At 38.8% G+C, this 20,635-nt stretch overlaps 5 protein-coding genes across 5 annotated transcripts; 3 read left to right on the forward strand and 2 right to left on the reverse strand.

Moving 5' to 3' along the window:
* Positions 1–2,280: 2,280 nt before the first annotated feature.
* LOC149392123 (uncharacterized) lies at positions 2,281–3,148 on the forward strand. Its single transcript, XM_089620988.1, has one exon. It carries the CDS (start codon positions 2,435–2,437, stop codon positions 2,957–2,959), a length of 525 nt encoding a protein of 174 aa, XP_089477114.1. The 5' UTR covers positions 2,281–2,434; the 3' UTR covers positions 2,960–3,148.
* Positions 3,149–3,484: 336 nt separating this feature from the next.
* Positions 3,485–4,527, forward strand: LOC149392124 (uncharacterized). The gene is made up of 2 exons (XM_089620526.1): positions 3,485–3,814; positions 3,914–4,527. Exons 1-2 carry the CDS (start codon positions 3,650–3,652, stop codon positions 4,382–4,384), a joined length of 636 nt encoding a protein of 211 aa, XP_089476652.1. The 5' UTR covers positions 3,485–3,649; the 3' UTR covers positions 4,385–4,527.
* A 965-nt stretch (positions 4,528–5,492) lies between these two features.
* Positions 5,493–7,072, reverse strand: SDH5 (succinate dehydrogenase 5). The gene is made up of 4 exons (XM_089621350.1): positions 6,807–7,072; positions 6,209–6,519; positions 5,844–6,029; positions 5,493–5,738 (listed from the first exon to the last, which is right to left on the reverse strand). The coding sequence occupies exons 1-4, from the start codon at positions 6,967–6,969 to the stop codon at positions 5,682–5,684; spliced, it is 717 nt and encodes a 238-aa protein (XP_089477476.1). The 5' UTR covers positions 6,970–7,072; the 3' UTR covers positions 5,493–5,681.
* Positions 7,073–15,650: 8,578 nt separating this feature from the next.
* On the forward strand, positions 15,651–17,439 carry LOC149392126 (alpha/beta-Hydrolases superfamily protein). Its single transcript, XM_089618611.1, has 2 exons — positions 15,651–16,178; positions 16,684–17,439. Exons 1-2 carry the CDS (start codon positions 15,776–15,778, stop codon positions 17,235–17,237), a joined length of 957 nt encoding a protein of 318 aa, XP_089474737.1. The 5' UTR covers positions 15,651–15,775; the 3' UTR covers positions 17,238–17,439.
* Positions 17,440–18,483: 1,044 nt separating this feature from the next.
* On the reverse strand, positions 18,484–20,635 carry LOC149392127 (Mov34/MPN/PAD-1 family protein). The gene is made up of 6 exons (XM_089618872.1): positions 20,392–20,635; positions 19,939–20,116; positions 19,675–19,756; positions 19,195–19,371; positions 18,951–19,118; positions 18,484–18,864 (listed from the first exon to the last, which is right to left on the reverse strand). Exons 1-6 carry the CDS (start codon positions 20,531–20,533, stop codon positions 18,673–18,675), a joined length of 939 nt encoding a protein of 312 aa, XP_089474998.1. The 5' UTR covers positions 20,534–20,635; the 3' UTR covers positions 18,484–18,672.

Here is a 20,635-nt window from a genome sequence, read left to right on the forward strand (position 1 = left end):
ATCTGATTCTCATAACTAATTGCTAATAAGTAGGAAATTATCTTTTATCAAAATCGCATTTCAGCAATAAATTAAGAATATATTTACAGATTGTATATTAATGTTTTGCCACGAAAATATAAACTAACTATCAAAAGTCAACCTCTGAAATCTTCAAAATCCTCACGTCCAAAAATTCAAAAAAAAAACACGTAAACTACTTTTCTATTCGGTTTGATTCAAAATTTTTAAAAAAAACTGCCTAAATTATAATTAGTAGCCGAATTAATAAGGACAAAGGTGTAAAAAAAGTCAATTAATGAAATGCTAGTAAGCATGTTTGCTATTTACAGATTATTAACGAAATGTTGGCTAAAACACAATTGTCAGCATTTATGTGGCTTACGTAGCCAATTTTTTGTATTTATATTATATTCTGTTATAAGATATTAGTTGTTAAACTCGTCAGTAAGAGATATATCAGCGATATATTATCGGTATGCATTTTTTTATAAGATACCACTCAGTAGGTAATATATCAACTCTTTTAAATTCCTTTTTCCTTATTCCTTTTTAACCAATCTACTAGACTTTCTATAGACCTAGGTGGATCAATGGTTGGTTGGGTAGATCCTACATCTCTTTTACTTCTCGGTTTCAAAACTTGCAAAAATTTTCCAGTTTGCTTTTCCACTAAAGCCCGAAAGACCTTAAATACATCAAAGGTCTCGGATTTGTATTTGAGCAAACAGACAAAACCGTATCTAGAGTAATCATCGGTGAAGGTAACGAAGTATTCGTATCATCCTCGTGCCTGTGTACTGAGCAGACCACATACATCAGAATGTATAAGTTACAGCAACTCAGTGGCTCTTTGACCCTTAGCAGAGAAAGGTCGCTTAGTCATTTTTCATTTTATACAAGATTCACAAGTAGGTAATGAACCTATTGCAGAGGCTTGGAGTGGACCGTCCCTCACAAGTCTCTTAATCCTGTCTAGACTGATATGCGCGGAGGAATTAGAAAGTTTGATCCTCTTTGGCTCCCTAACTAGATCGTTATCTATTTAAGTGTCTAAATGTGAAGATTGCGTGGGATAAATGTAAAAGAGAACATTCTTTATACATGCATCAGTGACGAAAGAATTATTGGAAAGAGAAATTATAATTCCATTCTTAATAAACTTTAAACAATAATCTTGCTCATAAAGACGACCAACGGATATCAAGTTCTTCCTGAAGGAAGGAACAAAATAAACATTATTCAAATTTAAAGTTCGATCTTCAAAAGATAGCGTCACTGATCCCACGGCCTTCACTGACACCGAGCTTCCATCACCCCATCTGAAGGAGAAGTCACCTTCCTCTAAGATTTTGGTTTTCTTGAAACCAGTCAAGGAACAACAAATATGATTAGTAGCAGCGGAGTCAAGAATCCACGTTGATACATTATCAGCTATTAGCTAAGCATGCTTCGGTAATAAGTACATTACTATTTTCCTTTGCTTTGAGGTAGGTAGTATAGTTCTTCTTCTCGGCCTTGTGAGGTCTCTTCTTAGATCCAGAGGTGGAGGCTTTGTGCTCAGTAGCATGTGCCTCTCCTTGATTCCTCTTTCTCTTAGTGAGACCTTTAGCAGTGTGAAGCTCCTTCATAAGCTCGGTAACAGTGTACTATAGCTTATTCATGGTTTGATGTAACTCTTACACCAAATATTTTTTTTGCTCCAATGGTATTTTACTTTCAATTTTATTATACTAAAGGGAATATTCTAATAATATGTTTTTTATTAGGTTTTTTAACCTAAGATGCTTTCAGATTGAATGTCTTAATTTTATTAGTTATTTGTAATGTCTAATTACATATATAAAAATTTAATTATATTTTATTTATTAATTATGTGTAAATATAGTATAAATAAATAATAAATTACGTATATAATCTTTACACCAAATGAACAGTATTACACTAAATTTGGTGCAACAATATTCGTTTAGGGTAAAAGTTACACAAAATATAAAGTTTTAAAATTATAGAGTCTTTAACATTGGAGAGTTTTTATTCTATTTATATAGTTTTAGTGTCATGCATTAAAAGATGCTCTAAAGACAGTTTGATTTTAAAAGAATTTGTTACAACTAATCAATTTTCTAATTTTTTTTAAAATTTTAGGCAAAGTTTTATTTAAATTATTGGCCTAATTATCTCTTGATTGTATTTGAGTATTATTGAAAGAAAAAAATAGTGCATTAAATGCTGAAAACGGTGTCTTTAGAGTTAGACCATAGTTATGATTATGAACATGATTAGCTTTCGTACTATTATTATTATTTGTCTTTTGAGATTTTGTGACCGAAAAAACTCGATTTATTTTTGTTGTTATTTGGTGGTCAGTTAGTTCACGAGAAAGAATAAAAAGGGACTGAGTTTAAGTTGACTAATCATCCGAAAAGGTTAGATGATGATTTGGGGAAGAAGGTCAGGCTTGACTGTGCAAGAAGACTCGCACTCTGAGGAAGCACAGAACAGCGATATGGAATCTCAATCCCATTCGGTGCGAAAGGCGATGTTGATAAACCCTCGCTGGAGCGTCTTCGACGGCGTAGCAACCACCGCACCGGAGAATCCAGAAACCCTAATGTCGGAGATAAACGCGGCGATTTCGAACCTCGAGTTCGCCAGAGCGACCTCGATTCTCGAGCCACACTCTGCTTCCCCGTCGGCCTCGAGCAAGAAGAAGAGCTCCGACGGGATCGCCGCCGTGGTGGCTCGGTACGACGCGCGGATCGCCGACGAGGCGTTCAAGGCCGGTTGCTCGGCGCTCGCCGCCGGCGAGCTCGACGAGGCTCTTCGCTCGCTGAACGTCTCGCTCTCGAAGTGTCCGCCGGAGCAAGCCTCGGCGGTGGCGAGACTTCAGTCTCTCATCTCTCTCACCTCGCAGCAACTCCAGAGATCGGAGACGACGGAGCGAGCGAATTCGTAGCCTCTTCGAATCGGCATAGAACAGAATATTTTGTCGTCCTCTTTGTTCTGTTCTATCTTCTTAGTTTTCTTTGATTGTCTAGACTGTGTACAGATTTATTGATTGGGACTCGAATTTTTTCTTCTTTCTGATAATTCAGTTTCTTCTATATTTACCGTCGAATAAATAAGAACAGTCGTTCATTGGTTCTTTTCTTTTTTGCTCTTATCTTTAACAAAGTTGAAGAATCAATCAAGTTTGATTTCCGGTAAAATGGGATTTTTGGGACCCATATGGTTTTTAGTGGCAACTGTAAATTATTATCGCCTCCACTAAAACAAGTTGGACATTTATTAATTTATCACAGAGTTTTCAAACTGCAACATCACAGATGAGTCATGGTTTGGTACCATGTCCCACTTCATTATGACTTTATCTTGAAGTGAACCTCTGAAACTAGAGAGACACAAAGGCCTAAAGCAAAAATAAAGAGAAGAAAAGAAAATTTATGGATCATTTGTTTTGTGCTTTTTAACTTTGCCTTTACCCCAAGAAAAGAATACAATGCAGCAACACTGTCAAATAAGCTGATAAGCCACTATCACATACATAAGCAAATACTATTATTTCCCACTAAGCATTTTAATCTCTATATAAATTTCCTCGCCTCACAAAACCATTGATAGTTTTTCTTTTTTTCCTCCTCAAAACATGACTGTGTTTTACCGTGTAGAACCAGAAAACCCTTCCAAGAGATGCAAATTTCTCTTTACGTGTTTGAAGGACCCGTTTTCCAACTGCTGTACCATTAACGAGACGATTTCAGCTGCGAAGGCTGAAGAAGAACAACAAGTCACTGATATCGATGATGAAGAAGTACTAGTCAATACTACTAAGTCATTTCATTGATTGACAGTGTTATCATTAGTTGAACACAGGTTTATTGGTTGCTCTCTCTCTCTCTCTCTCTCTCAGGTAATTATTTCGGCTATTCGAAGTGGCGCACTAGAGAAGCTGAGGAAGAAACCAACCATGTTGATGTCGGATAGCTTTTTGTGGGTCTACTCTCCAAAGACCAAAGAACTGTACATAACACCAAAAGGGTCCGACGAAAAAAAAGAAGAGGTGAAAGGTTTCGATGAGTGTGAAGAGTTCTTGTCCGTGAAGAGCTGTTTCTCTTGCCGTTCGAGCACTGATACAAACAGAGACGTGTTTGTCTCTGCAAAGGCGAGTTTTTCTCACAGCTCAAGCTTGAACGACGGTGCTTTCGAGGTTGACTTGAATGAGCTTCAAAGGCGATCGATAATCAGAGAGTTCTGTCACTGCGAGGGCTGGCCTTTCGGTCTTTGCCGTAAGGTCGTATTGCTTCCACCACTCCCAAAATCTCCTTCTGAGTCTTGGTCATGGCATAAAGGCAGTACAAAAACTCTTAAGCTCACTTATTGATAATGCTTCCAAGTTTTCATGTATGTTTTCTTGTTTTATATTTATAATAAGATCATAAAGAAGCCCTCTTTGAGCATTGCAGTTCTAGTTAGCTTCTCATGTTTTGTAAACATGGCAAGGAGAGTCAAAGTTTACCCTTTTTATTTTTCCTTGTCAATTATGGAGGCTATTTTAGTGGTGATTATGGTCTAAGAATGTAACCATCTAAATTTGTGTGGTGGTAATGATAATGGTGAGACTAGTGACCACCCCACTTATTAGGCCATTAAAAGAAGATGAGAAAAAGCATTTTCTTATAGCTTTATTCAACTCGCACCAAATCTGAGAGAGCAAGAAGGTATGAACTAGCGTCACCTTTCTCCAATCATTTTTTTAGAAGACTATTTAATCAAGGGTCATAGTCACATAACGAGCATTTATTATACAATGCCAAGCCTGCCTGAGCCTTGGAATATTCCCGACCAACCAAAAATGAATGTTCCAACAGAGCATATGCCATATACCTAGAAACAAAGCAGTACTACCAATCAATGTGTTTCTGGCTTGAAAAAGACCTTGTGCCTTGTTACATTTGAGATTGCCAAATTTAGTTCTTCTAGGGGAGCTAAAAGACGGAAATTCAATACAACGTAAAGATCGTTTTTGGCTATTATTTAAAGACAGAAACAGACAAAAGTCGGCCGAGCAAAATGATCCTCTGTTATGTGAATTCAACAAGCAATGATGGAGATGCAAGACCAGAGGGGTCGGGCGAAAGGAAGAACGAAGATGCCTCGATGAGGCTTTGACCAAAGAGGACTCGGGCGAGAAGAATCGGTAGCAGAGAAGTGCCATTGACCACGTAGGATAGTGACATATTTATGATAATAATAATAGTAATTAAACAAGGGAGCTTTTTTCGGGCGAAATAGAAATCTGTAAATTGAAGTCTAGCCCTTGAAGGAAGGGACTGTTCTTTTATCATTCGATATCTGTTTGTATCAATTCAATTCACGAACATTAATCATGATAACTCTTACGTGAAAAAGGACGTAAATATGCACGAGACCGTCAGGCTTTAAGAATGAAAAAGCCTTTTTTTTTTCTCAGGCACTATCAAAGAGGGAAAGAAATGAAAACCGGCATTTTTATTAGCATAAATAAGCTCTTATTCAACAGCAATCAACCTTAACACGGGTTCTTTCTGAGAAAAGTAACGTCCTGGTCTTTTCGCCGAACGCTATCAGACCAAACACAAGAAAAGGCTCGAAAACACTCGAAAAAAACCCAATCAGAAGCTAAACTGTGAGAAAAAAAGTTATGACCTTTGCTCAACGTATGAGCCGGAGAGCCCTGAAGTTGCAATCACTGAAACCTGTAAACAGCAACAAGAACAACCATATCAGCCACTGAACAACATAATAACTTGCACAGCAAGACTTAAAACACACGAAGACCTATTCCTCAAAGCGATACAAACCTTTGCCCAATCGGCTCCTAGTCCCTTGCACCTCATCTTCAAGAAAATCATTTTTCCTCCCAGCTCGGTCTCGACTTTCTTCTTCAAGAATAGCTCATCGCGGCCGAACGATTCCAAATACGCAGTGTAGCGGCTGAATATAGTACGGATCGCGTTTTCCCAAACATCCGTCAAAGGCTTGGTATTCTAAGACAGCAGAAAATAACCAAGCTTAAACACTCTCGAGAACTGAACCAGGATAGCATAGAACACAACACCTATATTGATAACAACCTTCATGATAGGCCTACACAGTTCTTTCGTGAACCCTAATGACCTGCCCTAAAATACTATGAGAATTGTTAGTATCAAAGGCTAACACATACCTCGCCGCTCGCTCCAACAGCGTCGTCGAGTTCCATCTTGAGATTCATGAGCATTGCACCGAATTCCTCGATGGCTTCGGCGGAGCGGAAAACGTTCTCCACCACCTTCTTTCCCTCCTCGTCGTCGGTGCTTTTCGACAACGCGGACTTCACTTCCTTGACGAGGGAATTGGAAAGGTCATCCCAACCGGCGGCCATTAAAGCCCTGAAAGCCTTGTTCAGCTCGGGGTCGGTTATGGCGGGCATGCGAGCCACGAAGTAGCTGTACAACCGCCTGCTTCCCAAACTCATTGAAAGAGGCGACCTGAAATCTGTTACAACATCTTTAGGATAGCGTAAAAAAGAGAAAGATAAATAGACTCATAGCTCTAGTAATGAATCTAGCGTTGCAACATGATAAAAGTTCGTAACTTGGTCGTCGACATCGTATTGCAAGACAGTATTGAATCATATAAACTCAGAAAATTAGTCAGGGAGTGTTTTTCTGTGGCATATATGTAATTAATAACTAGACCAGCAATAGAGAAGTTGGAATTGAATTTTTATTTATTCGAAATTCGTAAAATTAGAAGAATTGGTTTACAAATCTAGAAAATACCAGAAGAAGCGAGGGTGTTGGTGGCAGAGAGATCGACGAGGGTTTGACCGGCGATGATGTGGTGGCGGCGGAGCAACTGGTAGCTCGCGGCGGAAGAGACGCGGTGAGATCTGAAAACCGCCGATCGACACACCGATCTCATGCCTATCATCATCTTCTCCATTTTTTTTTTCTCCTCTCTTCCGTCTCTGCGCAGAAAACAGGTTTTGATTAGAATTCCACTTCCCTGTACTTTTCTTTTTCTTTTTCTTTTTTAGATTTATTACCTCAACAAAAGAAGCTAATTATTTGTTATTTTATAACAAAATACGACACCGAAAAATAAGATACGACATGAGCTTTTGGTAAGTGATGAAAGGTGGGCTGGGGTGGGGAGCCCAAACAGCTTATTGCCATTAAGCTGGGCTGATAATGATAAAGTAAAATAACATAAATAAAAGATCAAGATTTTTTTCTCACTTTCATTACTTAATTTCCATGTCAGAAAACAAAATATTTAGACCAGTTATCGATCTTTAATTTCTATTAAATTGGTTATCGGTTTTTGAAATGGTTATTAATTACTTTATTTTCAAAAGATAGTCTCACTCCCCCATAAAGTTGGTCATGGAGATCTTAATTTGTGTTTCTTTATTCTTGTTATATGTAAATTGAATTATTGTTGGATTGTTAATTAAACTAAATAGTTAAGGTAATTTTTTTTTTATTATTCGTTATGTTGTGTGATATTGTTCCATGTATTCATTTGTCTAGTTTGTGTGTGTTGCAAGTGTATCATGTGTTATGCCGTCTTTTCCTTATGGTAAAAAAACGACGCCCCAATCGCAAAAACGACGTTACGATATAAAAGGGCAGTTTAACCAAACACGCATGACTAAAAAACCAAGCATCAACCAAGCAAGCATCAACCAAACACGCATGACTAAAAAACCAAGCATCAACCAAGCAAGCATCAACCAAACACGCATGACTAAAAAACCAAGCATCAACCAAGCACCAACCAAGCATCAACCAAGCATCAAGCACCGATTTCTTTTCCTATAAATAATTCACTCATTCTCATCTCAAGGAAACGACGAAGAGAATCCCCCGAATTCAAAGAAAACCCTCTAAACCCCAGAGACTCTCAACCCCAAAAAACTCCACTCTCAACTCTGGAATAGAGTCTGAACCGAGAAAACCCATGAACTACGTCATGACCTGATCCCGCAAGGCGGGTACGTAGGCAGCTCACGAGGAGCACGGTCACGCCCCCCAGGCGAGCTCGACCTCCAGGCCAGACTCGACCTCCAGGCGAGCTCGACCCCCCAGGCGAGCTCCCTCCAGGCAGGGGCGACCTCCAGGCGAGCTCGACCTCCAGGCCAGGTTCGACCCTCCAGACGAGCTCGACCTCCAGCCAGGTTCGACCATCCAGGCGAGCTCGACCTCCAGCCAGGTTCGACCCCCCAGGCGAGCTTGACCCCCCTTGGCGAGCTCGACCTCCAGCCAGGGTCGACCTCCAAACCAAGCTCGACCACCAGGCGAGCTCGACCCCCCTAGGCGAGCTCGACCTCCATATGAGCTCGACCTCCCGACGAGCTCGACCACCAGGCGAGCTCGACCTCCAGACGAGCTCGACCACCGGGCGAGCTCGACCCCCCTAGGCGAGCTCGACCTCCAGCCAGGGTCGACCTCCAAACCGAGCTCGACCACCAGGCGAGCTAGACCCTCAGGCGAGCTCGACCTCCGGATGAGCTCGACCACCGGGCGAGCTCGACCCCCCTAGGCGAGCTCGACCTCCAGCCAGCGTCAACCTCCAAACCGAGCTCGACCACCAGGCGAACTAGACCCCCAGGCGAGCTCGACCTCCAGATGAGCTCGACCACCAGACGAGCCAGACCCCTGGGCGAGCTCGACCTCCAGACGAGCTCGACCACCAGGCGAGCTAGACCCCCAGGCGAGCTCGACCTCCAGACGAGCTCGACCTCCAGACGAGCTCGACCTCCCGACGAGCTAAACCCCCAGGCGAGCTCGACCTCCAGACGAGCTCGACCTTCAGACGAGCTCGACCCTCCAGGCGAGCTCGACCTCCAAGCGAGCTCCCTCCAGGCGAGCTCGACCCCCCAGGCGAGCTCGACCCCCCAGGCGAGCTCGACCCCCCAGGCGAGCTCCCTCCAGGCAGGGGCGACCTCCAGGCGAGCTCGACCCCCCTAGGCGAGCTCGACCTCCAGCCAGAGCCGACCTCTAAACCGAGCTCGACCACCAGGCGAGCTAGACCCTCAGGCGAGCTCGACCTCTGGACGAGCTCGACCACCGGGCGAGCTCGACCTCCAGCCAGCGTCGACCTCCAAACCGAGCTCGACCACCAGACGAGCTAGACCCTCAGGCGAGCTCGACCCCCCTAAGCGAGCTCGACCTCCAGCCAGCGTCGACCTCCAAACCGAGCTCGACCACCAGGCGAACTAGACCCCCAGGCGAGCTCGACCTCCAGACGAGCTCGACCACCAGGCGAGCCAGACCCCTGGGCGAGCTCGACCTCCAGACGAGCTCGACCTCCAGACGAGCTCGACCACCAGGCGAGCTAGACCCCCAGGCGAGCTCGACCTCCAGACGAGCTCGACCTCCCGACGAGCTAGACCCCCAGGCGAGCTCGACCTCCAGACGAGCTCGACCTCCGGACGAGCTCGACCACCGGGCGAGCTCGACCCCTCTAGGCGACCTCGACCTCCAGCCAGCGTCGACCTCCAAACCGAGCTCGACCACCAGGCGAACTAGACCCCCAGGCGAGCTCGACCTCCAGACGAGCTCGACCACCAGGCGAGCCAGACCCCTTGGCGAGCTCGACCTCCTGACGAGCTCAACCATCCAAGCGAGCTCGACCCCCAGGCCAGAAATCAAAGACGAAGAACGCATTCCCGACGAAGAAGAAGGCAAAACATTGTTTCCCTCTTTACGATTCTAAGATCATCTGAAGCTCCTGGACGCTTTGGGCTTTGCCCCGAACTTCCTTGAGCCCTTTGGACTCTCGAAAAGTAATTTGGACCGATCCAATACCAGGCACGTGACTATTCCAGACACGCCACGTGTCCTCAAATGTTAAATCCAAAAAACGGTTTAACATCATGTATACATGTTGTTGGTAATGTTGCATTTCTTTATTGTTGATTAGTTATACAATATTTTATGCTGTTAGAAGTAATGAAAAAAGTTTTTATTTATTTATTTTTTTTTATTCTGTTTGTTTGAAACCGATTTCAAAATTTTCAAAATTGGTTATAAATATGAAGATTAGTTGATTTTAAATGATCGGATAATCAAATAATTTAATTTGGTTTTTGACTAAACTATTCTAGTTATTGGTGCGGAAATTTAGAAAGAAAAAAAATTGGATTCAATTATTAAAAATAGTCAAAACTAAATCGATCTAGTTTCACCTATACGACTTTGGTTATTTTGAAATTTCAACGTTTCAAGGGGGCTAGTTTGTATAATTTTTTTAAAAAATTTATCTTTTGTCTATTATGACTATGACGTTTAGCTCGACTCCTTGTTAATTTTCACTGCCAATCTGATGTTTTCTATTTAATTTATTTTTCTTCAGATTTAATTTGTAGATTTCATGACACATATATTTTCCAATCATTTCCAAGAGCTTATTTGAAAAGATATTCATGGTGATATCGTGTCATAAATTTGAAGATTGGATGACGATATCCTTAAATTAAATTTCGTGATTTTCCTAAAGTTTTTCTGTAGACCTCAATGGCTAAAAGAACACCACAATCATAGAGAGAAAAAAAAACGCATACACACTCATAGAATAAATATTACAACATCTGTTCTTCATTCAATCAATTTCATGAACTTAAATTATTTTTGTATTACGAGAGGGAAAAAATAGTGTTACTAATATATTTGTCATAAATATGTGTTTTAGTATTATTCTAAAATCCAAATCTAAAAACTAAACTCTCAATCTTGATTATTTTATGGCGACAACTTTATAAATTTGACCATTTTTATGATGATAGTATCATAAAATAGTAATGAAAAGTCTTAAGAAAAATTTGGTGATATTGTGTAAAATTCATGTGATTTTTTCATCCTGTTATAATGATTACATCATCGTTAGCTTACAAAATACTCCTACGCTGATTGATTATATTACATGCACTTATTCTATCAATACATAAATTTGATTTTGATTAAAAGAATATGAAATGTGCATGCTAGTTGATTGATCATATCATACATTTATTCCATCGAATACGGAAGTTTGATTGAATAGAAAATAATGCGTACTTGAGTGGTTATATCAATTTTATTGGTCGTGTTATGAGTTGGGGCTGTAAATTAAAAATGTAATCGTAGTTTTAGTATTTGATGTATTTTTTTGTTTCGCGTACGTGTCTGTATATCTTTATTTTCTGAAATTTGTAACTAACAAGTCATTCCAAACATCATGTTTGAGATATAACCAACGTTTGAAAATTTATTAAAAAATAGTCAAACAGATGGGGTGACACTTTAATAAACTATTTACATTTTTTTCAGTCTTTTTTTTTGCTACAGTGATTCGTCACTATTTCTCTCTCATACAGTTTTTTTTCCTCATAAAAACTCTAAAAATACATATCTTCTTTATATGAACTCGAAATTGAGTGATTCAAAATCATACGGATTCGTGCCGAAAAGAGCTTCAAAAATAGACTTATTGTGTTGGATGAAAACCCTTTCTACTAGTGTAGAATTACGCCGAAATTCACCATTGGTACATTAATTGTCGAATTTTTTAAATTATTTACATATTTTTTTGTTAATTATAACATGTTTAATATAAAAATATTTAAGTTAAATATAATTGTCATTAGCTATTTTCTTATACGTTTACAAACGTTGCCTACATTCCAATTTTTTAGTTTAGTATTGGTTATAAATCTACAAACGTCGGCTACAAATAAGATAATATTAGTTTTTTCTTGAAAATAAAATGGCAAAAACAGAAACGTCGAGTGATATGGTAACTTTTATGTCATGCTTCCTTTATTGTTAATGCAGTTAACGTTTATCAAAGAATATTGTTTTTTTCTTTTTGTTATTGTTGACTTTCCTGGCTTTCAAGCCCTGGTGTAATGCGACAAAATTTCCACAATCAATCACTAACGTCATTCAATTTTTAAAAATAAATATAAAAAATTATTTATCGATAACTACGTGAAAGCATGAATTTGGTATTTATAGCTACATTTTCGTTGTAAATTTTTAACACATTATGCATTTTGCTTATAGAAGGCATAAGATAGTCGAGAAACACGAGTAAACATATACATAATTTTTTTTGTTTGGTTCCATGAATACGGATGAATGCATGTATAATATGAGTGTTCCAGAGAAAGTTTGCCAGGTTTTGTTTTTGTTTTATTTTTTTATAATGGAGGGAAAAAAAAAAGTCAACAATGTCACGATCGTCTTGTTGCCTTATAAATAACGAGCTCTTAAATATTTTATTTATGAGAAAATGACGATAAAAATAACTAATGTTTATAGCTGTATCACTTATATATCTATTATTAAAAAATTACGGGATAAATACTCAATGTCGATTGTTTATCTCTCTGTTACTATCAATAGTGTTAATTTGGATGGAATAACACGTGTATATATCTGATAATTTTGATAAATAAAAAATAGCCAATAGCTTACTTTTATTTTAAAAAAAGCCCAACAGCCCAAGGTAAAATAATTAACTGATTAGATTAATTTAATTTACTTAGAAAAATAGCCCACTACGTCGAAGTAAATTAAATGAACCTAAACTGTTAATTAATTTATTTCGGTCTGATTGGCTATTTCTTAACCAAATGAAACTTTGAGTAAAAACTTAAACATATATAAAAAATTGGCTAGTTGCGACAAATTTTTTTTATATAATTATATACATAGTATTTAAATTATATAGTGTTCTGGATTAGAGCATGATGGTTACTCGAGTTCATTTTTCTTTAAACGAAAATTAATTGTTTATGTTTTTTAATTTATCAAAATTACGAGATGTTGACATGTATTATTCTATCCAAGTTAACACCTCTACAGTAATGGAGAGATAAAAAATCATCATTGAATATTCATCCCGCAACTTTTGAATAATAAGTATATAAATAATACAACTTATAAATATTAGGTATTTTTGTCATCATTTTCTTTATCCAATTTTGCCAAATTAACGAATTAATAACAACTTTGCCGGTCGGTTCAATTAAATTGTAGCCAATAGCCATGCGTGTTAGTTGAATTCAATCAAACATTGAATTTAATGCTAACTTTAAATCAAATGAAAAACAATAAAGATAATCGAAGGCATTGACTATGTAACTTAAATATATATATATATTATGTCACTCGTATCAAAATTCATGTTGGGCATCTAGTACGAAAAAAGACGGAAATGCCACTATCACTTTTCATTTTGGCCTACTATCGATTTCTGTGTGTTCGGTAATGGCAGAAGGAATTCCGTCAGGTGTCGAAAGTGGCAGTGAGACACAGACTGGCATTAACGCGCAATTAATTCCATTAGTCTATTAGGTGAATGTTGGCTTTGAAGACGTTGAAGGCGTTGCATATGGCTTTTTGTAATTCAATCTTAGCATTTAATTTCTGTACCATTAGATTGATGAAGGGCTGAATTTGTTTTTACTATTTCTCACTGTAGAGATACAATATTTATAACACATTTACACTTTCAGCTCATTTCGGATTATTGCCTATAAAATAGACCCCATTTTATTTCATTTTTCACAACTCATCTCATAACTCACAGTTCATTCTACAACAAACTTTACAATATTCTCTACAATATTATAAATATAATTAAATTTCTAAAATTTATATTTCTATAATTAGTATTACATAGTTAAGTATATAAAATTAATATATTTTATAAAAATTATAAAAAAATGTATGAATGAGACATCGCAGTAACTAAGTGTTTTACTCGTTTTCTTCACAAATTTTTTTACGATGAAACATTTGCATCGTCCGCCGTTTACACACCCATATCTTATTTAGCACTACATAGTATTTAAAAAATTGTTGAACATCTTTCCGATTGCAACAACTTTACAATATTTCCGTTTACATGTGAAGTGTAGTTTTGTTGTAATGCCTTACTCATAATCTTGTTGTAATGTTTTTACTTTTTTTTTTATTACGTCATTAATAAAGATGCAATTCATTTTACATATTGTTCATTCTTTTAAAATTTTAATCCCTTTGATTTACCATTTAAATAAATTTTATTTTTTTTATTCCACAATGGAAATTAGCGAAAATGCTAATTTTCATGAAGCCTTCCGGAAATACCACTTCCGTTAACCTTCGGAAGGTAAAAAATTGCTTAACGAAAATGTCACTATCACTAAGCGAAGACACACTAACGGAAGTGGTATTTACACTTCCTTCCAATGCCTAGCTTGTTTAGAACATACAAAAAACGCAACCATCTTCCATTTTGAATAAAATCGGGAGTGGAAATATGTTTCAATTTCAGCAAAAATACCGAACGAAATTTTCGTCATGTCCACGACTATTGTCTTGTATTATTTTAAAATTTAATGAATATTTTAGTATTTAATTATTTTGTTTGTAATTAGTACTAAGACAATTTTTTTAATCTATAATTTCGTCAAAATTTTAGACACTTCCAAAACAAAACATTTAATTATAATTTTAGGCTCTTCAAGACAATTTTATCTATTTTATTGTTCTGTCACATTTACTTTAGGTTATTAAGTTTAAGATGTACTTGCATAGTAGAAAGTTATAGCTAAATAACAAGTTAAAATTAATATATTTGTAAAATAACTAAAGTTAATGAAATAGCCAAATGTGTAAGTACAATAATTCGATAATTTTTTTTACTCTATGAAAAGATTAATTATTTATATGAATCGTCAAAATTTTAACGAGAGTGTCGAAAAAAATATTTTGACAACGTGTTATAGTGTAACTTTTTTGCTGTAGAAAAATAATGACTAAAAAAAGACATGAGCTCAAGATAAGCCACAAGGCAAGAAGTCTACTCCTCAAATCGATTTCTTGACGATGTTCTCGTGTCGACTCGTTGGCGAAGGCCTCGAGTTGACTCCTCGAACGGAAGTCCTCAAAATCGACTCCTTGCCAAATTTCTCAAGTTGACTCTAAATCAAGTCATTGCCACCGACCTCCTGCAGCCACCAGCTTCAAGTTGCTACCGACTCCAAATGGCTGCCAAGTTTTCCTCACCACCGATCCCTCCAAAGCCAAGTCAAGGTCATCTCACAGCTCAAAGAGAAAACTATAAATACTTCCTCATTAACATCTTAATTTAAGTTTTCTTGTTTCTCAGGTGGAGAACACAAATAACGCGAAGACTTTTGGTCGAAGTTACGAGGAACTGAAACCTACTTTCGACGAGCCAATGACGACGAGGTTAGAAGACTCCACTCCCATTTAACCCTTGTGCGGTTATATAGAGTCCGACCCTAAATTGAATCACGTGCGATTTCAAATATTGACTTAATACCGGTGTCAATAATGTAATTTTAATTACTTTATTAAAAATTTGAATTTTAATTATTTTACTAAATAATTAATATCAAACGACTATTTTGGATAACTTTTTGAATTATAAATATAAACATAAGAAAGCGGCCACTACTGCATATACATATTACATTTCATACTATACAATTTGTGGTGAATGGTGATGTGAGCTTATATTATTTGAACTTTAATTAATGGCCATTGACTAATAGTATCGGTAAATAACTGACAATGATAACAACATATACATAAAATATATAATTACGACGACTATGATAAATAAATAAATAAAAGTTATAAGTTCAGAGAGAGATCATCTCTTTAGTTGTTTCTGTCTATATAAGCAGAGTTGTCTCGTTCCCAACCCCAAACTAAAAAAAGAAAAAACAGAAAAAAGCAAAAAAAAAATGGGTTCAGCTTCAGAGATCTCCATCGACGCCTTCCCTTTCCTCCGCCTCTACAAAAACGGCACCGTCGAGCGCCTCGCCGGAACTGACATCGCGCCGCCGGGATTCGATTCCGAAACCGGCGTCCTCTCCAAGGACGTCGTCTTCGACTCCGCCACCGGAGTCTCCGCCAGACTGTACCATCCCTCCGCCGCCGGAAAACAAGAGAGGCTCCCCTTAGCGGTGTACTTCCACGGCGGAGGATTCTTCATCTCATCCACCGCCGATCCCGTCTACCACCGCTTCCTGAACAACCTCGCCGCGAAATCGAACTCCGTCGTCGCTTCGATCGACTATCGCCTCGCGCCGGAGACTCCTCTCCCCGCCGCTTTCGACGACTGCTGGTCCGCTCTCCGATGGATTGGTAACTTTTTTTTTTCTTTTCACTAAAATTTATTCAAGACTTTTGAATCTCTCTGTAATTGTTAACTACGTTTAAAAAATCTAAAATTTACTTAAAACTCCTTTAAATAAGAAACTTGAATTTCTAACCTTTAGGATAGTCCGTAAATGATTTTTAACCACTACCAAGGAGACATGTGAATGCTGACATATCTTTATTCAGATAAAAAAAAATCATATCCTTATAAGTATCGATTTTTTTTCAATGAAGCACCGAAATTTTCCATGAATTGATTTTTTTTTTTTTTAACAAGTATCGATTTTTTTTTTTTTTTTAATGAAGCACCGAAATTTTCTAAGCAGTATCGAATTGTCTGTTAAAAGGTACGATTAGTTTTCCGAATTCTTAAGCTATGTTGATTAAAATATTATATAATGATTAAAACCTCAAGTTTCTCTCCTAAAATTAATTTTATTTTGGTTTGTTACTATGGTTTTGATTTTGACATTTTGACCCCAAATTATAGGCTCTGGCGCAACGAAGGAGTCGTGGATTGACGATGACGTAGATCTCAAGCGCGTGGTCCTCGTCGGCGACAGCGCTGGGGCGAATATAGCGCACAACATGATCTGTCGATTCAGCCAATCGGACGATTCGAAGCCGGCGATCCGAATCGCCGCGGCGGCGATGGTCCACCCTTACTTCTGGGGAGAGGCTCTGTTGGCGTCGGAGAGTCGGGATTTGGGCCGGAGGGCGATGGTGGACCGGTGGTGGGCGGTGGCGTGTTCGTCGGAGAAGGGGAACGACGATCCGCTGATTAACCCGTTCGTCGTCGGGGCTCCGAGTCTGGACGGGTTGAGGAGCTGCGAGAGGATTGTCGTTTTTGTGGCCGGAAACGACATACTGAGGGAGCGTGGTTGGCTTTACTACGACACCGTTTTGAAGAGCGGGTTGTGGAAGGGTGAGATTGAGATGGTGGAGACTGAAGGTGAAGATCACATCTTTCACATTCTCACACCACACACGGACAAAGCCAAAAAGCTTCTTAGTCTTCTCGCTGATTTCGTATCCTCGTCATAATCAATAGTTATAATAATAATAATAGTTAGTGCAAGTGTAAAACCCATTCAACGAGTTGATAAAATTCATCAGTACATGTTGTCGTTTTGTGATGGTCTTTTGACATGCTCTCTATGTTGTTCACAAATTGTTTAGGCAAAGTATGGACGAAGATAATGTGTTTTGAAATTCATAGCAAGAATAACGTGTCTATTTTTTCTTTTATCGTGAAAATGTGTTTTTCAAGTTATAAATAAGATCACGGATTCAATGTTGAACATGTATTGTATGTGATAACTATGCGGTGCATGCAACGTGGAACTGACCAAACGCATAAGTTGATTCATATTGTCATCTCGAACCACCTTGATCGGCTCAATATTGCGCGCTTGCAGATAATCCGAACGTTATAATAGAATCGCGCTGCCAGAGGATGTCTAATGCCATTTCGTTGGGCTGCCTAAATTTTACGACTTGATCTTTGACACCGTTCATATGTGGTCGTCGTGTCGTCGTAGAACTAGTAAAACTTGATGCATTTATACCCCAATGTGCTTCTAGACCTCCTTGTCGACTGTGTTTAACAAGACCCTAAAAACTTCCCCTAGAGTGCTTGCATGCGTTCTAAATCACCCCAAACACATGATTCTCACTTCCCCAATTTAACAATATCCAGAGAAATAATCTAAAAGAGATGAGTCTTCAATTTCACTTCTTTTTAGCTTTTGACTTTGGCTCTACTACCAAATGATGATTGTGATGGCCTGGCATGGGGCAAGAGTGCCGTCGGCCGTCGGGAGCAAAGAGATATGCGACGAGAATGAGGAGCGGGTAAGAGAAAATGAGAGAATCCTTTTTGAGATGCCATTAGAGAAATTGTACTTGTATGTAATTGTGAAAATATACAAAGATACACATAGTTTTCAAATTATTGACATCCTCAACTTAAAATTTCTGTTTCTTTAGGTTCCGCAATTATTGGAACAAATTTCTTATTATCAATACATAGTAGCAGATTTACAGAAATTTTGTGTATTTTTTTAATTCATTAAAATTCGAAACTGAACTTTGGCCAAATTCCCCGGCTGTTGGTAACATATCCCACTAAATAGATACAAGGGATAAGACATTACCTTGACTAACTACCCAATTTTTCTGTGGTGATTAAATTAAAGCCTATATTGGCTGCACACACATCTACCGCTTTCTTGCCACGTAAATCAAGGCACAAATCCATTATAAGTTCTAACCGTTTTGCCAAAGCGTGTGTATAGAAATAAAATGATCAATTCCGGGTCTAAGAGCTTCCATCAAATGGTGTCTAAAATTCATAAGCTTGATAGATAAGCAAAAGTAGGGAAAAACAAAAATTAAAAATAATATTTGCGTCAAACCAAGGCCTCAGAGATGACAGAGAAAAAGTACAAGGCAAGATCGAGAAATGCAATTGTCAGATTTAAAAGACGACAGTGTCGAGCATGGTGCCCAAGGTTTGAACAATGTTGGAGGACATCAAGTTGGAGACGTGTTCTTCGAGGTGCTTCTTCGCGTCTTGCCTTCCCACGTTCGCTATCGCCAGTTTCTCCGGCGACAATTCATCTTCCTCCTGAACCGCCTTGTTGTACTTTACTGCTAAGTTCAGCATTTCCTGTACCCAATTTACTCACTCAAATCACTTTCTGAACAAACAAACAAGAGGGAAAGATAGCAATACTTTTTAAGAATTCGCTCTACCTCAACGGTTTGCTCATTGGTTTTGGAATGGGTGTCAAACTGGCGGAGTGTTAGACCATCTGTCCATTTCTTCTTGTGGAGGTTGAGCAACATTTTCTCCTCGAGTTCATTCTTCCTGTAGTTGATTGCTATTGAGTAGTAGTGACGATTAAGCCCATGGATCAATGCCTGGACGAAGATCAAATGACTCTTAAGTACCAATGAATTAAACTATAGAAAGCGATTATCTGGAAATCCCACTCACTTGAATAGATGGCTTGTTGAGATGGCCAAGGTTGGATGTGGTTTGTCGGGGCTCTTGGCCGAGCATCATCGTCTGAGGGTTGATCAGCCGAAACGCATCAATCACCACCTTCCCTTTTACACTCTGTATCGGATCTACCACAACCGCCACAGCTCGTTGATTCAATGCTTCAAAACTCTGCACAAGACACAATTCAATAACCAAAGCGCCCAAAATTTACTTGCAAACATCACTTAGCGTAGCGATTCTTCATATAGAATAGATTATGTGGAATAGATTCAGATATATGCACCAAGGAACAAACTTGGATACCTGTATTTCCAAATTCAGGATAACTAACACAATTGTGGTTTAAGACCAGTTTGGAAATTGATCTAAAGGTTGATGTGTGCATATATTGGAGTCTTGAAAATAAAATACTGTCTAGAAAGGATTTTTCCACTTCTGGTGAAACAAATTGAGGAAAGAAAAATATGTAACCTGCTGGGTGTTTATGTCCACACCAGAAAGCCAGCAACCAAACCCAGGATGTGAGTGGTACCATCCAACGACCATCTCCGGACTGAAACACGAATCAAAAGAGATAAAAACAAACGTTCGACACGAATAAGGCAAGGTCTCATTACGGTGGGAAAATTTGCAAAAGCAAAACAAAAAAATTGTTCCCGAATTCTCCAGCTGGGAAATGCTTGATTTCATTAGATTAAATAAGGAGTCTTATAGGCGAGAGGAAAGAGCAAATACCGTCCAGTCTGTTTGAGCATATCAAGCATGTTGGTTTGGAAAACGTGGTCAACAGCTTCGACACTGACACCAGTACCACTCTGTGGCATCGCAAACACGTCAACAACACGAACTGTGTACTCGTCCACAAACTCTCCCAGCATCAGACCCATAACCTCCATTGGCACTCCAGCTCTCCCTGGAAACATAAACCAAATCTAAAAACCCCAATCAACCAGACTAACTTCACCTACACTATTTCTAGTATTTCGAATCCGAAAATAATCAATCAGATTCAACGCACCGACGAAAGAATAAGATTTTTTCGCATCGAGGTAAAACTAAACCCTAATTCGGCCATACCAATCGAAAAACGCAGTGAAACCTTAAATCAACGAAAATCAATGAACAGGTAAAGGAAATGAACCAGAAAGAACCACGAGAGAAAGAGAGAGATAGAGAGAGACAGAGAACCGTGTTTGAGCATTTTGAGGAGGGCGAGGGAAGAGATGTAAACTTGCTCGGAGGAATCGAGAGTCGGCGAATCTGGCGGAGGATGGCCTAAAGCTCCGCCGGCACCGGCGAACATCCTCTGCAGTCTCTCCATGCCTGACATCTTCCGATCTTACTTCTTTCTCTCTGTTTCTTTATCAGCAAGACAACCTCTGGTTTTTTTTTTTTTCGTTTGCATTTCTTTTCTCTACAAACTGAAATATTT

This window comes from Urtica dioica, chromosome 7 (genome assembly GCF_054948205.1).
Source record: "Urtica dioica subsp. dioica isolate 48M chromosome 7, U.dioica_male_clone48M_v1_H2, whole genome shotgun sequence".
NCBI classification, from domain to species: domain Eukaryota; kingdom Viridiplantae; phylum Streptophyta; class Magnoliopsida; order Rosales; family Urticaceae; genus Urtica; species Urtica dioica.